The sequence below is a fragment of the Cinclus cinclus genome, chromosome 28 (assembly GCF_963662255.1).
Source record: "Cinclus cinclus chromosome 28, bCinCin1.1, whole genome shotgun sequence".
NCBI classification, from domain to species: Eukaryota; Metazoa; Chordata; class Aves; order Passeriformes; family Cinclidae; genus Cinclus; species Cinclus cinclus.
The window spans coordinates 4,260,095-4,278,686 of record NC_085073.1 but is presented as its reverse complement, the minus strand read 5'-3'; the positions used below and the strand labels follow the sequence as shown (position 1 = coordinate 4,278,686).

The following is an 18,592-nucleotide window of genomic DNA, read 5'->3' as shown; positions in this document are numbered from 1 at the left end:
GCTGGGGTTCCCCATGGGATGAGGATGCCGTGCTGGGGTTCCCCATGGGATGAGGATGCTGTGCTGGGGCTCCCCGTGGGATGAGGATGCCGTGCTGGGGTTCCCAGTGGGATGAGGATGCTGTGCAGGGGTTCCCAGTGGGATGGGGCCTTGGCACGGGGCTCCCAAGCCCAGGACAGGGACCCACTGTGTCCCTCTGCAGCAAAGCCATTCCTGTCACGCCGTGCAGCAGGAACGGGTCCAGCCCGGCTGGCTGCACGTGGAGCAGGAATTGGATCCAGATGTTTCCCCCAGCAGCCGGAAACCACCTCCCCCCATCCCAAAAGTGCCCCTTCCACCACCCCACAAGGCCTTGGTGGGATGGAATTGTGCTGACAGGGCCGGGATCCATCCCAGCATGGCAGAGGCAGCAGAGGGAGCAGGAAGCTCAGGAGGGGACAGGGGTGGCAGTGCCAGCTCTGCCGTGGTGCTCCTGCACTTGGTGTTTGGGTACTCACAATGACAGGACCCTGGGGCTAGCACAGCCACTCTCCACCCCCTGCTCATCCTCATCCTCCTCCTCATCCTGCTCATTCCCTTCCAAAACCACCCTGCCTTCGTGCAGGGCAAGGGAGGGACAGCAAACCACCCCCCCCTCCCCCCCCCCCCCCCCAACCCGGATGTCCTCTGAACTGGGCACTCACCATGCCAGTCAGAAGGCAACAAAGCCATAAAAACCCCAAACCTTGGCATGAGAGGACCCAGCTCCAATATCTGGGTGCTTATGGGTTGGGGAAGGTCTGCCAGGCCGGCTCTAGCAATGGGGTGCATGACACAGGTCACCCCCAAGAGATCTCCCAAATGACACCTCACCCACAGGTCATTGTCACCACCCCAAGCCATCTCCTGCATTGGGAAGGGCTTCCAGGGCAGTGGATGAGGATGCAGCTTTCTGGCCCTGCCACAACAGTGAGGAAAACCACCTAAAAACCTCAAAAACCCATCTGAGGAGTCAGAACCCAAATCCCCCCCCTCTGCCATTATTTAAAGCCCATCCACCTCCCAAGTCCTGCAATGATGCAAGAAGCTCAATTACCATTAAAAGAATGCGTTCCTGCTCCTCCATTACGGAGAAAAGCCTGAAAACCAACCCCTGGGAATTCCACAACTCTAGAAAGAAGAAAAATAAAATATTCATGTAATTTAGATTACTTAAAACGTGGCAGTTGGTAAACCAATCTCTGCACTGGAGGGAACCGGGGGTGCTCACACCTTGCAGAAGGCCAGGAATGGGTCAGGGCTGGAAAACCAAAATCGTGGTCATGCACATCCCGGTGCCACCCTGGGCACCCCACACCCAGGATCTGGCATTAAATGGGTTTTTAAACAGCTCTGAGCTTGTGGGATGCGGCGCTGCGGAAGGACAGCAGGTTATTTTTATCGTTGCATTAGTTCCAGTTTAATTGCCGGGATGTCATTAACGGCACGGAGCAGGGTCCGGGCATGGGGACGCTGACGTTGGTGCGTCCTGTCCCAAACCCCATGGATTCACACATTGCATGTGTCTCTCCTCCCACCAACAGAGCTTGGTGACAAACAGGGACAGGAACCACTGACCAGGGACAGGGCCAGGAGCCATCAACCAAGGCTGGACACTCCCAGCTCATCCTCTCCCAGCCCCGACTTTCCTTCTCCTCCAGCTCCACCCAGCAGCTCCAGGGAAGAGGATTGTGGCTCCCTCCCGACCCTCCCTCCTCCTCTTCCTCTCTCCACGATGGGTCTCAGTTCCCTCCAGTGCTCCACAACTGGGAATTCCCCTGCTATCCCTGATTCTCCAGCCCGGGGCTCCATCATGTCCCACCAGTCCATCCCACCTGGGACCACACCCCCATCTGCTCCCTTCACCAGCCCCTCTTGGAATTCCCACATCTCCAACAGGGCCAAACACCCTTGCTTTGTGCCAGAGCCAGAGGCCAGGATCTCTCGGGTCACCCAGAGCTGGGACACACACTCAGCTCTTCCCTTGGCTACTCCCAGGAGGAAACTTCCCACTGGTGCCAACCCAAGACTTTCCCAGCACTGGAGCTGAGCAAATCCCAGGTTTCAGACCCCAAGGGGCTGGCACTGCTGTCGTGGGAACCCTCCGTTGTCCCTGTCCCCTCCGTGCTCACACAGAGCAGGAGAGCACAGCAGAGCAGCCCAGCACAGTGTCCCCACCCCAGCAGGGACCGGCCACCCCCCACTGCAGCCTCCTCCCAACCCAAGAACCACCAGAATGCCAGATGGGATCGGACACAGGATGTGGGATTTGAGAGGGTGGTTTCCCATGGAAGCCTCTGAGCAGGTCGAGGTTGCCAGAGGCGCCCGAGCAGCCTGGGCAGGGATGGGCAGTGCCACAGGGAGGTGACAGTGCTGTAATCCCACCACAGGAATGGCTCCCAGCAGGGAAAGCCTGGCCAAGGAGGATCAGGCCCAGGTGGACACACTGGGGAGCCGGGATGCAGAGCTGCACCCCATGCACTGGGACATCCCTGTACCAGTGCCCCTGCACCAGTGCCTCCCAGTTCGGCACTGGGGAGGTGATACCTGGCAGGGACAGGGCCACACGGCTCCTGCGGAGACCAGTGACATTCCCATGTGGATTTGCTTTATAGGGTCAGGGAGGAAGGAACCATCGTGGAGATATTTAAGTGGCGTTTCACCATCGGAAAAAATTAGAGTCACAATATTAATTAATCCTCAAAGCACTTTACGAACATTAACTAATTAAGCCTCCCAACCCCTCTGCGAGGTGGGAAAGGTATCATTGTCCTCGTTTCACAGCTGCAGAAAACGAAGCGTGCGGAGGTGACATGACTTGCCCAAGGTCACTGCGAGCCAGGCAAAGGTGGGAACAGGATCCCAAAACCCAGGATCCCAAAATCTGCCCCTCACTCCTCAGCAGGGCAGGACCCAGCAATGCTGGGCACCCTGGAGCCCAGGAGTGCTGGATTCCAGCATCCCAAGCCAGGTCCCAGCATCCTGATCTCAACCCAGGGCAGGGTGCAGAGGTACAAACCCACATCTACAAAGGGATGTCCCGGTGAAAAACCCACAAGAGCCAGGGGCAGGGAGTTAAAACAGAAACCACCGAGGGGTTTTATGGAAAACCCCACCAACCCTGCACAGTTTAAAAGCGATTAGAGCCCTGCCTGGGTTATCAACCGGCGTCTCAATCCCGCGGCATCGATCCGGATAATAGCCAGCAATTGTTCAGATACAATATCATAAAGTCACTTTAACTACAGCCATAAAGCTTCCCCTGCCTGCAGCACCGCTGGGCTCCCCACGTCGTACTGGGGACAGCACCGTGGCCCCGGCACTGCCAGCACATACTCGGGGCTGAGGATGGTGAGGGGACCCCTCCAGGACCCCCTGAACAAGGACAGGAATCACCCCACGCTTCCACTGCTGGGAGCAGAGGGAATGTGGAGCCCCCCAGGGCTCCCCTTGGTGTCGCTCCCGGGGCTGGCGAGCTTCAAGGCAGCTGCTGAGATCTGATGTTTCAAGTTTTAATCTGTGGCATTGATGGGAACCGGGAGAAATGGGGCGTCCCCCAAATGTCCCCGTACAGCAGCCAGGATCCCCCTGCTCCCCTGGTTTGTCCTTGTCCCCAGCACATGGAGCTCCCGGCTGGGCAGTGTTGGGATCTGGCTCCTACACCTCCTTCCCACAGCCAGCTCCCCATGCCAGGGTGCTCCCTCTCCATCCTCCCTGCCCTGGGTCACCAGGAGTACCACAGGAGAACACGGCTCCCGAGGACACCCCCGGAGAACCCGGATTCCTCACCCGCCGCTCCCTCACCCGCCACTTCCCACTGCTTAATGAGCACAAAATATTTCCATGTTGCCAATTACTTGGTTCGTTTGTGCTGCTGCGGGCAGCGGTGCCGCAGGGAAAATCCCCCCCGGAGCCAGCCTGGCCCTCAGGGAGCAGGGAGAACCCCGGCTGGGTCTCCCCAGGGCTGAGCATCCCCACCCTCACCACACACCCCGACACCCCCTGGCCCCCTCGCCCTGGTGTCACTGTCACCAGCAGCCTCCTATCGACGTTCCCGTGTCCCCAGTGACATTCTCATGGCTCCAGCGTGACACTGATGGCTGCAGAGGGAAAGAAAGCCCTTCCTAGGATTTACACAAGCCTTTGGAGGACTAGGGAAAGGATTTGAAACCCCTTTTTTGGTTGTCCCCCAGCAGACAGTAGTTTGGGGTCCAACCTGCTGGTGCCACTTTCCAGCACAGAGAAAACCCCGAGCGGTACCAGAGATGTGCCAGCCTCAGGCCACCCCAGATGGGTCCATCCCTGCTCCCATCACATCCCCAGGCAGGATTCCTAGCTGCAGCCCTCTCCCCTGGCTGGAATTGCTGCTGTGACCATCACCACAAAACCATTCCAGCAGGTCGGTCCTGGGAGCCGTGTTCCTCCCACCTGTGCCCATAAATTCTCCCTCCAGCAAGGAAGTGATTTATAAGGTAGAATAAATATTACAACGTTTAAGGAAAAATATAAAAAAAAGTCACAAAAATCCATCCAGCTGGATTCCCCTCCCACGGGAATGGGGTCTCAGTGACACTGGGATTTTGGGGCAGAGAGGGACACGCCAGGAAGGGGCCAGGATAAATCGGTGCCAAAGCACCTGGATGCGGGATGCACGCTGGAATCAGACACAGATCTGAGCCACCGTGTCCCCACACAGATCCCAAACCAGCACGGAAGGAGCTGGGGGTTTCCAGTCCCTCCTCACGGAGCCCTGGGCTCTGTGGACACAAACAAGGGACTTCACTGTGGACACCCCAGTCGCTGCTCCCAGCTGGAATTCCCGCATCCAGCCCCAGAGCAGGCGGACGCGCTGAGCAGTGGGACACGGTGCTGTGAGAGCAATGTCCTTCTCCATCTCTCAATCACTCCACCAACATTAATTCCCTAATTTAGCCCCTGGCAGCGATCCTCACCTTACCCACAGAGAAATTGAGGCTGGGGGAGGGAGAAGCCATTTGTCTCCGGGTAATGAGCTGGAAGCCGGATCCAGGATCACCCCCAGCTTGCAGGATGAGAGTCCCTGTTCCCAGTCCAAAGCTTTCTATCATAAAAGACAATATTATGATTTATGATTATCATTAATCAGCTTTGAAATGGAGTCCAGATTGTCCTGGAGTCCAGATCCACTGCGACACCAGGCTGTGGACATTCCCTCACCGCCGGCACTCCGCATCCCAGTGTTGGGAAGAGCCAAGGAACAATGGAAAGCTGCAGATGGCGGCAGGATGAGCCAGGAGAGACAGTGCTTGGGTGGCTGGAACTGAGGTCCACAGACCCCAGGAACCATCATGGAGAGGGGAAAGCTGGGAGTGGCAGGAAGAGCAGGTAGGGAAAGCCGGGAGCCGGTCCGAGCTGGCACTGAGCGTTAGGAAGGCCAGCACTGGTCAGGCTGGATGCTGCCTCCAGAGCACAGATCCTGCAAAGGCAATCCCTGTTCCCAAACCTGCTTCCAACTCTGACAATTTAGCCTTAAATCCCATCTCAAAGGATCAGGAGCTATGCCAGGGGTGTGGCAGGGCACACGATCCTGGTGCTCCACAGGACTCGGCACCCGCGCGGCTCGGCAAAACCAAGCCCCGCGACCCCGTGGTGATCCAAGAGAGACTTGGACCTAGCCTGGAGCCAGAAGCCAGTTCTGTTCCAGACAGACTTGGATTCTCTGTTGGAAAACACACAGGAGCACCATTCTGACTAGCGTTTGCAGCCAGGGCAGGTGCCAGAATTCCTGTGCACCAGTGCCGTATCTGACGGCGGTTCCACAACAATGGGACAATCACTGGGATAGTCACAGGCACAGCACAGCAGGGCCAGGCTCCATCCCAAGTCCTCCAGCCAGAGCCAGAGGGCAGCAGGTTCTCTCACCCACCGTGCATGGAGGATTTTGAAAAAGCCAAGGAGACAACCTGGAGGGTTCCCAAGACAAACACCAAGCCCTGGAGCACATGGGAAGAACCCTGCAGGCTTCAGGATAACAGTAATTTCCCAAATAAAGGATTTTGGAGCCGACCCTGTTCTCACCCGAATCCCCCAACAGCAGCATGAGGAGGGGATGGGGGAGAGCCCCCACCCTAAAAAAGGGATCCCAGGAGCTCACCCCGGGGCGAGAGAGCAGCCGGAGACACAAAGAGAGGGAATTCCAGTTACAGGGTTTGTACAGGATTTTTAAATGCAGAAAAAATGGTGGAAAGGCAGGGAAAAACGGAGCAGAGCAACGGGAAAATTGAAACATCCAAACATCAGGAGGGAGGGAAACCCTCCGGGAGAGCATCTTTTCCCAGCAGCATCTCTCCCACCTCCTGGCCCACTCCCCTGGATGCCCTGCTCGGTCGGTGCTGAGAATTGGGTGAAATTTGGGAAAAGCCCCTTTGGAAGGGTTGGCACATCAGCCCTGGCTCAGGCAGCTCCAGCGTAGCGTCAGGTAAAAATGAAACAGAATTTGTGGGCACAATGTGAGAAGAAGGGATCATTGAACAGACCAGGAAGGTTCGTGGGATGGGAATTCCAGCGGAAAGGCCTGGATTTGGAAAAAGCTGATATTCCTGAGGTGAAGTGGGACAGGGTCTAACAAAAGGCCCTTTAGATTTCAAGGAAAAGGGAAAACAACGGCTGTTGTATTGTACAAAAGCACCGACCATTCCAAAATAACCTTGGAATAAAAACGCCCATCCCAGATGAGAGCGGCTCCGCCAGCACAGGGTGGGGAAGGAGGGATGGAAACGGACACACGGACACAGCCCAGGCAGCTCCCCCAACCCAACCCGGCACCGCTGGGGCTGTGCCAGCATCTCCTGACCCTTCAGAAACCGGGTACCCCTGGCCCCCTCCGCCGTCCCGGGGGGCTCTGCCCCGCGTTTTTCCACTCAATTTCCTTCCCGCGTCGGCAGGAGATAAATCCCTCTGCCGAGGCAGGCGGCCGGAACGGCAAAGCCAGCGGTGCCAAGTTTAATAAGCAACCTTGATCGAGAATCCAGATAATAATTGGGATTATCGAGCTGGCTGGGAAAGAGATTCCTTAGTTCCTGACGGCACCAGCGGCCGGCACCGGGGTGACAATGACACCCGCGGGGTCCCCAGCGGGGTTGGAACATTGACGGGAGACTGGGATGCTCCCGAGGAGCAGCAGGAGCCCATCCATCACTGAATATTAAAATAAAATCAAAATAATAAACCGCTTTTTGAATGCTACGTGCGCAGTCGGAACCAGCGGCACAAGGGAGCCTGTGCGCCCAAAATCCCATGGGAAGACCCCAGCTCCATCCCCACCTCTGCAGGAGCTTTCTTGAATCCCGATTTTGGGGGGGGACACACGGAGCCAGCGCCGTCCCAGCGCCTGTGGAGAAGCTCAGCCGCCAAAATAATCCCGTCGCGGTTGGATTTTGTGCAGGGCACGAGGTCCAGGGGCTTTCTTTCCTCAGTGGAAACAGGATTGGAAAAGGAAAGAATTGGGATTTTTCGAGTTCTCTACAGGGTCAGGCTGATTTTATTTTACTGCAAATATAAATAGGGTTTTTGATAAATAATAAAAAAAAAAAGAAATAAGACAGTCTAAATAAAACCCCCCTGGAAGACATGGCACGGAATCCAGAATCCTGGCAGGAATAGCTGTAGCCGGGCTGAGTGCTCTGGAATATTTGTATTTGCTGTCTAAACACTTTATCTCTTTCCCAGCACATGGGTGAGTTTTGCTCCCGTGTAATGTTCAAGGAAAAATAAACCGAGACGGATAATTCCTCCTCTTCTGCAGGGGAAAAAAGAAAAATCCAACAAAACTCGGTTGCACTGGGGGAAACGGCAAAATATTTCCAGGGAAATTCGGCCGATGGAGGTTTAAAAAGATGGAGCAGGCAATTGGGATGTGGCAGGAGGAGGAAGCCAGGGATGGAATGGGGCTTCCACATTCCCAATTATTAAAAACCCACATTGCCATTAATTCCCCTTTTTTTCCCTAAGTCGGCGGCGCTGGGAATCAGAGCCGAGAGAGGTTTGGGTTGGGCACAAAAGATCCAAAATCCAGAGTTGGATTCCTGAGGGATTTCGGGGCTGGTGGGGAAGGAGCTGAAACAAAAAGTCCGTTTCTGGAGTCGAACAAAAAAAGGTATTGGTGTAAAACTCTGAGGATCTGGGAATGCTTTGGCAGCGCGGTGGGAATATCACGGTGGGAATATCACAGTGGGAGTACCATGGGGGGAATACCGTGGTGGGGATACTGATACTGGCATCCACAGGGAGCGGTGGCTCCGGGTCCAGCCCCGGGATGGTCTTTGGTGGGACCGACCAGGCACGGGCAGCTCCGGCGTTCGCACGGACACACGTGTGTGCCTGGAGGTCACGGCTGCAGGGAAATGGGAAAATCCCACAAAACAAGGCTGGAGCAGCTGGAAACATCGAGGAAAGCGGAAAACTGGGAGGTCAGGAAGAAGTGATGTGCTGAGGGAGTGTACGGATGTTTCCCAAAGGATCCCACCGTGACACAGCCCCACCAGGACACGGCTCGGCCCCGTGGCCGTTCCTCTCCCAGCAGTGTCATCACTCGCTGCTCCGCTGGGCCTTGGGAAGCAAACACGGGAAGAGGGAAAAAAATTAAACAGGGAGGAATTTAAAAAAAAATAGTCTAAATGCCTGTTTCCACACCTCTCTCCTGTCATGAACGACCCAAAGGAAAATGTCGAATGGATCCGAGAGGGGCTCGGAATGGCAGCGCAGATCTCGCTGCCCCGGCGCTGATTGGCTTCACCGGAGCCGAGCGCCATCGATCCCGGGCTTTGTGCCGCAGCTGGAGATGGATCCATGGGCAAGCTGGGCCAGATGGGGCGATCCCAAAACTGCCAGCACCTCCATCCCCCTGGAAGGGCTCGCTCTGGACCCCTCACTGCCTTGGGCACCGGGAAGGGGAACTCATTCCCCTACCTTCATTATTATTTCAGGGAGTAAATTTTCCTCCGTTGGAATATTTTCCCCCACTGTTGTTGCTTTGAATGTTGTTGCTTATTCCCCTCTGAAATTCAGGACCCCCCACCCCGTGCGGGGGCACAAAGCCCGGCTTCAATCAGAGCAGGGTGGAGGTGGGGGCTTTCCCAATCCCTTTGGAGAAGGATCCTCTTCTCCCCCATCACATCTGCAGCACACGGAGGAGCCACGGGAGCCGCCGCAACCCTGAGGGACACGGGGAATATTCCAGGGGCACAGCAGGATCCAGGATATAGAGTCCAAAGTTCTGCTCTGCATTCCAGCAGGGACAAGGACACTCCTGGACACTGCCTGGCTCCCTCCAGCCGAAGTGGCAAATCCCATCAGGATCAGGGCTCATCCCAGTCTCTTGCCGAGGGATGGGATAAGGTCAGGACAGGATAAGAGGGAAATGGAGGAGTGGAGCAGGATTTGCCCAGCACATGGATGGGATAAGCTTTGAGGACCCCTGGTTTGAACACCCCTTCCAAAATGAAGGATGCGCCCTAAAGGCGACACTTGTCCCAGATGGGGCTGGCAGGGAGGTACCACAAAAAGGAGAACACAGTGAATGGTCTCGGGCTCTAAGCACCAGCACAGCCCTGCCTGGCCAAAATCTACCGGGCTTAGATTTCTCCATGGGTTTGGCGCTCAACAAGAAAATTTTGACAAAGCCACTCACCCTTTAGGATGAAGCTCGGGGCTGGCAGCTCCATGGCCGTGGATCTCCCCACCACCAACCCCGATTCACACCGAAGGGCAGCACAGCTGAAGCCATCGGGTGACCCCAGTGGTGACCCCGGTGGTGACCCCAGCCCTGCCCTCACCCCCTCCCAGCACAGCCCCCTCACATCCTCCCACAGCCCCCTGCTCCACTGGGCTTTTGAGCCGGGAGCCTCATTAGGAGGTAATTAGCTCCGGAACAATGGGAAGCTCTTTAGCAGCCCAGGCACAGCGGCAGCAACAAGCCAAGGGGGAGCGAGGGAGAAGAAATAAATAAATAACAACACTGTGACCACCCGGGAACAAGGCAGGACTGAGCAGGGACACGGCCTGGCGCTGCTGGACGGGCTCCATCCCACTGCTCCCTGCTCTCAGCCTCGTCCTTTCCCGCTTTTCCTGCCAGGATCAAACCAGCCCTGGTGCATCCCACACCCAAACAGCCCCATGGGCACCGTTTCCCCAACACGGCTCCCGGCAAGCCGGTGGAAACATCCATGGGGTCCCCAAATCCAGAAGGGTTGGGGTGGTGGCAAAGAGTCTTGATCCACGGACACCCCTAAAAACAGCCCTGGCTTTGGGGGAGCTTCAAAAATGCCTCTGGAATTCATCTGGCAAAGGCCAAAGCGGCCACCAGCTCACCCCAACACTTCTCCAGTTTTGGAGAATCATGGAATCGCTTGGGTTGGGAAAGAGCTCCAAGATCACGGACTCCAAGCTATGACCCAGCCTGGACTCTTGGAGCACCGTGCTTCCCCCTGCACTTGCAGAAGCCAAACAGGGCCTGGTTTTGGGATGGATCTCCAAGCAGAGGGAAGCAGCCAGACATTGGGATGAGCATCGGGTCATGGCAAAGGCGGAAAAGGAATTTAAACATTTCTTAGGGGCTGCAGGTAACAGCACTCCGAGCTGCTCGCCTTCCATAAATCCCATTAAATCCAACGAAGCGGGGCAGGATCTCTGCCCCGAGTGGGGAAAACCAGCTTGGATCAAAACGGAGCCTCAGAAATCATGATTAATATCTAACACAAAAGAACCGAAATTGTCACCATCAGGAACGAGAAGCTATTTAAGGAACAATTGCTGCAATTTTCCAGCCAACCCAGCAGCTGAACCTTGTCAGGCACAGGCAGGTACAGCTCCAGCCAGCTCCTGATGTGGCACTGGGACGGACACAGCTGGACAGCCGGACAGCCTGGAGCCAAGCAATCCCACAGCCAGGTACATCCTGCAGCCCCCAGGTAGGAATTCCAGGGGAATGTCACACAGGGGTGGCATAGCATTGCTTGATGGGGGAGGGGGTTGGTATTAGATTATTTGTGTGTGTAAAGTATATTTAAGTGGGGCGGGGGGGGGAGTGTTAATAAACACCCACATGTAAATAAATATATAATTTATATAACAGATATATTTGCATGTAAATATATATAAATCTATAAGTATATAAATACATGTGTCTTTATACAGCAGCACTTTCAAAGCTTTTCAAGGTACCTGAGGGCATCTCTCACGCCCTGGACTGTTCCCACTGCCCACCCTCTGCGTGTCCCCCCCGTACCAGGACACCCCAAGATCCAGGGGGGGATCCTGGGGACCACCTGACCCTCGGGCAGCTCCACACGCCCCCAGCCCATCCTCGCATTAGGATGCGGCGCATGGCCGGCATTTGGATACCAAATGTGCAACCAGCAGGGAATGTAATTGCGGTCCCTGGAAAGGGACAGGCGGAGACGGAGACGGGCACGGAGAGAGAATCCTGTCAGCGACGCCGGCCCGGTGGTGTCTGCTCTCCATTAACCACTCGCCGCAGCCCTGGGCTGGTGAGGAATTGCTAACACGGCTTAACGGGCTGGAAAAGAGGGGTGGGAAGGGCTGGGAGTGATCTCGGCACAAAGGGAGAACAGAAGGAGGAAAACTAAAAGAGCAGGAATTGCACAGGACAAGGCCGAGCGCTGGCACACCCAAACACCCAGCACTGCTCTGGCACCCCGAGAGGGGACTCGGCCTGATGGTGACACAGGAACAACCCGAGTGCCAGGGTTAAAATTCACATTAAGATCACTCCGAGGGGGAACAGGGCATGTTTCTTTCAGAGGCTGTCCTCCAGCATGATGCCCATGGGAGCAGGGAGGGGGGACAAAGAGAACTGGGGACACGTAGCACTGGGGGTGACCCCAAAAGTCCCAGCCAGAGCCAGGACACAGAGGTTTTAGGATCCAGCCCCACTCCACCATGGAGACACGGGTGGGATCCCCCAGGCTGAGCCCTCAGGCTCAGCCACCCCTCTGCGGCACCAAATTCCCCTGGAAAAAAAACAGATGTGGTATCATCTTTGCTCCCTTCACGGAGAGGTGGCACACATAGCCACCAGCAGCCTGGCCACAGCCCCTCGTGACACACAGGTGGGCAAGCTGGCTTTGGCTTGGGTGGTCAGTGGGTCACAGTCACGGCCATGGCTCTTCTGGCCATGGCCACCACACTCCAGGCTCTCGGACAATGCATTGGGGCTGCAGCTCCAGGAGATGGGAATGCAGGAAAAAGGGGCACAAAATCCAGGGGGATTGGGAACATGATCTAAGTCCTCTCCAAAATGTGCCCCACTCACCCCAGCCCCACAACCCCTGTGGCAGAGGCACCTTTCCCCCAAAAGGAGCCCCCTAAACCCTGCTCTGCCAGCCCTGAGCATCACCTGGTTCTGTAAATCCCCCTGCCAGAAACCATTTCTCTGGTTCCCGATCCCAGGATTGGGGAGTGCAGAAAAGCAGAACAGAAATCCGAGCCGTGCTCACAAACCACACCAAAAAAATAATACAGAAATCAGCAAAAGAACCGTTCGGAGGCAGCGCCATGACCTCGGCCTTAAATCAGGCCAGGGGCACGATCCCGCCCGGTCCCAGGGATCTGTGCCGGGAACGGAGGGAGGAGAACCCCCAGCACTTTACACATTCCCACTGTGGATCCAGGCACACGGCAGTGACCGCGGGATTGCTGCAGGAACACCGACCAGCATTCAGGAATGACGATTCCCTGCCCGTCACCCGGCTGTCGGCAGAGAGGGGGACGGCAACAAATCCCAAACCCTCCGTCCTTCCTTGGCCTCCAAGGGGTTTCCAACACAGGCACGAGGCCATGGGTCAGGATCACAGGACTGGGGACCTTCTGAGGACAGGTCACTCCTTCCCACAGAGCCTTTCCCCCATAGCAGGAGGTTTTCCCTGATTTTTTGCCGCTCTTTGCCGCGTGCCGAGACGTCCACCCTAAACCCGCTGTGGTGTGGGGGGCAATGGGGGCCAAATCTGGACACCTCGACCCATTGGGGATGCTGGACACTACAGCACACCCAAATTGACTTGGTTGGCTCCCAAGGCAAATCCACCCTGGAGTCCTACGGGCGAGTGGATCCCGCACCACCAGCCGGAAAACACGGAGTGATGGCGGGAAGAGCCCTGGGTGTTGTGCCAGACCCTCACCCGCAGTGCCAGACCAGGGAGGAGCCCCAAAATGCCATCCATGGGCACATCACCCTGGACACGACCGCTGGATCAACCCGCGACCGGCCCGGCCAACGGATCCACACCCAAAGAGCGACCATCGGCAGCGCCCGTACGTGCCACGGAGCAAAAATCCACACTTCCACACCGTACCAAAACTGCCCATTTTTATATAATTCTACCTTCATCACCCTTCGTTTTTTTCCTGCATAACCCAGGAGTTCCATCCAGCCAAACGTTTTCCCAGCGCATCCTCACAAAACCATTTAAAAATAAAAATAAACCTTGTAAATCCACAGCGAGTGGTTAAATCTTTCCCCAGAACAGGGAAATTGCAGCATCCCGAGGTACCACTTATTTTTAATATAGCCCCAATTATGAAATATAGAATTATTCTAATCTGGGTAAATCATATCGACCATGAGATTTATTCCTGTCTTTTATAAAATATAGATTGCTGTATAAACCTGAGGAAAAATATTTAGCGGAAGAGAAGGTCTGTGAGTTCAAACAGAACATTTTAACCTTGGTTCTTTTCCCCCCTTTTTTTTTTAAACCCCTTTTTATTTCCCCCTTAATAAATGAGGCGTTGGTTGGGGTGGGGGTGGGGGGGGAGGGAAGGAAAGAACGAAAACGACAGACCAGAAAACACATAAATACATTTCTTCTTCATTTTTAAGAATGAGACAATCTTGTAGTAACTCCAGCGAAAAAAAAATAAACCCACAGCTGGGTTCAAAAAGGGAATAAGCAGGAAACTCAATGGCAATTTCAATCTTTGCAACCCCTAATAAATTGCCTCGAATTCCGAGAGCCGAAGGCGCAGGCGGGGAGCGCTGGCGACACGGGGCGCTCCCACATTGGGGAAATTTGGGTCACATCCCGGAGCCAGGCACTGCGGACGTGCCTGCTGAACCCACCAGCCATTGTCTGCTCTTCCCTCCCAGCCCCTCACACTTCCCTCCGCTCCATTTTATTTCCCCCCCCCCCCCCCCCAAAATATTTTCCCTGCCAACAGCAGATTTAGAAATGTATAAATATATAAATATATAAGGAATAATGGTCCACCACGGATTTTTCGAGGAGAAATTCTCGGTGGCTTCAATGAGGGGGTGAAAGGGATGGAGCCGACGCCATCACCGGTGCTGGGTCCCAGGACGCCTGTCCCCAACAGCCAAGGGGCTACTTTTGGCTGTTGGCACCACCGTCAGAACCCTTGGGTGCCAAATCCCATCCCCAGGAACCCTGGGGCGCCAAATCCCAAACATCAGAACCTTTGGGCGCCAAATCCCAGCCGTCGGAACCCTTGGGTTCCAAATCCCAGCCACCGCCCCAACCACCCTCATCTCTGGGATGCCAGAGTTGGACCCAGGGGGGGACCCCTCACACATGTTTGGCATTTGGGAGAACAAAAGAAAAGAGCCCAAAGTGTGGGAGATCGGGGGGAGAACCAGGAGCCGAAACCAAGAACTTTGCAACGGGCAAAAAAGAAAAAAAAATAAAATAAAAAAAATAGGAAAAAAAATAATTCCCTGGCTCTTACAATCCCCCACAAAAATGTGAGGGAGATAATAAAATCCATATGCACCGCGGGCGGCCCACGGCGCAGGCACCACCGCCGAGGCACCGCCACCAAGGCACAAAGGGACGGGCTCGCCCCAATTTTGGGGTGACAAGAGGGGCGCGGGTGGGTCCCCAAAAGGGGACGTGTGGCGGTTGGATGGACACCGGGGACTGCTGAGGGTCCTCGACCCCGCACACGTCCCAGCACCGAAACACTGCCAGGAACTTTTCCCTAACTGCGCCGATGTCATCGAGGGAGAGAAGGTGGCACCCAGGGTCCCCTCATGGGTGGCAGCAGGGGATGAGACACCCAGAGCTGGAGGAGCCACCTCACATCGCTGGTAGCCCTGGGGACGAGGACCAGGCCACGCTGTGCCCCACGAGGCCACTCGTCACGCAGGGACAGAGGGGGACAAAGAACCCCCAGTTTGACCCAGAAAAGGGGACAGCCCAAAGCTGGGGGCCACAGAGGCTGCACCCACCGAGCTCATCCCTCATCGCTCACACACACTGCCAGGCTTGGGAGAACTTTGAGCAATTTTGTGAGAAATGGGGGTTTGATGGCTGTTTTTTTGGTTTTTACAGGAATTCCCCACAAAAGGGGCCCCTTCAGATCCCAAAGGGTGTTCCCCAACAGGGAGGGTGGGGGGTCCTGAGGGTCCCAACCACCTGAGCATTCCCAGAGCAGAATTCCTCCCTCTTCCAACTCACCAACAGTTTTAGGTTCCTCAAAATCACGAACAAAGAAATACGTCAGAAACGAAAACTCTTGCCCCCAAAGAAAAAAAAAAAAAAAAAAACCTAAACACTTGGTGGGGGAAAAAACATACAGGAAAAAAATCGAAATTCCAACCGGAGTCAGGAAACGAAGCCAACTGTGGGGATTGCACTTCCAGGATGGGAATGACCCGGGAGCAGCAGGGCCTGCCAACCCCAGCTCCGCACACCGAGTCCCTCCCTCGGGCCCGTTTTGCCATTTTCTCCCCCAAAATCGTTCCTTCCGACCCCCACCCCCCCGCAGCCGCGTCCGCCGCTTTGAGCGGATTTTGGGTTTTTTATTTTCGCATCCCGGGAGAGGGACCGGAGGGGGGACGGGGCGGCGGGGGGAGGAACTTGAACTTCCCCGAAGTTGGGCGCAGAGGGGCCGAGCCGCAGCCCCCGCCGCCCCCTCCCCCCAGCCGCCCCCGGGAACGCGCCCCGCTCCCGGCGATGCTCCCGGCGCTGCCGCAGCCCCCGGGGACGGTCCACCCGGGGCCCCGCGGGAACTTTCGGGGGAAGGAGCCCCGGGGACCACCCCCTCCCCCTCCTCGGGGCCGCCCAGCCGGTTCACCGGAGCCCACGGGGGGCTCCAGCGGGACCCGACCCACCACGGGCGGCGGCGGCCGCTGTCACCGGGTGTGCGTGCGGGGGGGGTGGGGGGGGAAACACCGACTGGAACTCGGGAGCCGAGGCCGCCCCCGACGCGCCCCCCCTTCCCCCCCACCCCGCCTCACCTGGGATTGCTCCGGTTCCAGTAGACGGCGAACCGGTCCGAGATAACTTTCCCGGTCTCGTCGGTCCAGACGCAGACGCCGAGCAGCGCGGCGAGCAGCGCGGCCGCACCGCAGCGCACCATCGTCCCGGCGGGCGGCGGGCGCGGCTCCGGCCGCTTCACGGGGCGGCGGGGCCCTGGGGCCGGCCGGGGACGGCGGGCGGGCGGCGGGCGGCGGCGGCGGCGGGCGGGTGCCCAGCCCTCACCATCGCCCGCGGCCCCGGGCGCCGTCAGCGGGGGGACTCGGGGGCGGCCGCGGTGCGGCGGCGCCGGGGCAGCCGCATCCCGCGCTCGGGCGGCGGGGACCGACCCGGTTCCCGCGGCGCCCCGGTACCGGGAACCTTCCCCACCACCACCACCACCACCTCCTCCTCCTCCCGCGCCCGCCCCCCCCCCACCCCGCGCTCAACTTCGGCCAAGTTCCTCCGAGCCCCGCTGCGCCTCCGCCGCCGCCCGGTGCCGAGCCCCCGGTGCTGCCGCCGCACCTGCGGGCTCAGCCCCGGGCCCCGCCGCGGGCCGCTCCGCCCCGGGGACACCGGAGAGACAAAGGCCGGGCCGGGAGGCCGCCGCTAGCTCAGTGCCGCCGCGCCATGCTGCGCCCGCCGCCCGCGCCCCCCGCCCGCGACCCCCGCCCGGGACCGCCCCCGGTACCGGCCCCGCCCCCGCCGCGCGCCGGCCCCGCCCCCGCCCCGCCTCTGACACATTGTTGCCACCGGCGGCCGCGCGCGCGCCCGGCGCGGTCCCAGGGCGGGGCTCCCGCGCGCCCCCGCGGCCACGCCCCTGCGGGGGGGGGGTGGTGTCAAAGATTTGGGAGGGGGAGGGGGGGGGGGGTTCGTCACACCGGCGGGGGGAACGAACCGGTACCGGGGGAGGGGGATCTGAATTGGGGGGGGGGGGGGGGGGGGAGGTGTTTGGAAGGGGCGGGGGTCGCAGCGGGTGGGCTTCGGAAAGGGAGGGGGAGCGCTGGGAGGGATTTGGGAAGGGGGGCGTCACACCGGCGGGGGGGTCTTTGGAAGGGGAGGGGTCACATTGGCTTTGGAAAGGGGAGCGGTTGGCTGGGATTTTGGAAGCGGGGGGGTGACATTGGCGGGGGCGGGGGTTTGGAAGCAGGAGGGAGGTTTGGGGGTCCATTACCTTGAGGAAGGGATGGGTTGATGGCGGGGTTTGGGGGTGCCCCGGGGGGCCATGGGCGGGAAATGTTAGGAAGGGGCTGTGAGGGACTCGCACTGAGGGGACAGGGATGGGGAAGGGGACAGGGACAGGGACATGTCCTGTGACCCACAGGTGCCAAGGAAAGACAGACAGACAGATGGTGACAGGTAGAGTCCCCCCCCCTCTGCAGGGACATTTTTTCACCTCTGACATAAGGATAATTTAAACAATAATTCGTGTTAAGGGATCACTCTGCTTTGTCAAAATCTTGGAAAACACAGAGCCCTTGTGCTGCTGTGGGGCTGTGTCCAGCTCTGGGGAGGACAAGACCTTGGGAAGAACAGGGGAAACCCAGTGAAATTTTTGGTCACAGGTGCGTCACCCAGCCCCATCCCTGAACAAGGACACCCCACGGTGCCAGAGCCACATCCCCAAGCCAGGACACCCCACAGCCCTGGAGTCACATCCCTGAGCAAGGGTGCTCCTCTTGGGCTGTCCAGGGGGACTGGTCCTCACTGGACAGGACCTGCTCTGCTCCCAGACCCCCCTTGGTCCCCCAAGCTGCAAAAATTGTTTCTGAAGGATGAGTGAACACAGGTGGATTCCAGACCCTCCTCCACAGGGACCATGGAATGTCCCCCGAGGTGTCCTGGAGTGTCCTCCCAGGTGTTTAGGTCCCCCCTGCGCCCCTCGTAGCCAGAGCTGGCTCCCACCAGAATTCCTCAGGTGCCTCCAGATGCAAAGACACTTCCAGTTGGATTCACAAAGCACCAAGGTGCCCATTAAGTCCATCAGGAGGAGCAGTTCCAGCATATCCCGCTGCCCGTCCTTCTGCTCAGCATCCAAATATCCCTGTAAATCCATCTCCATCTCATGAGCTCTTTGGAGTTTGTCCGTGCTAAAAGGGAGGGAGCGGCCCGGTGTAAAACACCACCAGCGCCACACAGAGAGGTGGGATATAAATAAAATATGGATCCTCCTCATTATTTATTTAGCAAATCTGTTTAGGAAAAACTCCACGGACTGTGGGGCACCGCGTCCCTCCCCCCCCCCGCCCTGAAGGAAAACAAATAAAAACCAAATTATTTTGGAATAATGCCGCTAGAGCATCCTCCCGCGCCGCAGCTCCATC

At 57.5% G+C, this 18,592-nt stretch overlaps 1 protein-coding gene across 1 annotated transcript in view; it reads right to left on the bottom strand.

The window, feature by feature from the left end:
- EFNA2 (ephrin A2) overlaps positions 1-16,392 on the bottom strand; it is a 41,533-nt gene extending 25,141 nt beyond the window's left edge. The window contains exon 1 of the mRNA XM_062510371.1: positions 16,271-16,392. Coding sequence (XP_062366355.1) covers positions 16,271-16,392 — 122 coding nt within the window. The remainder of the gene's footprint in view (positions 1-16,270) is intronic.
- Positions 16,393-18,592: the final 2,200 nt, after the last annotated feature.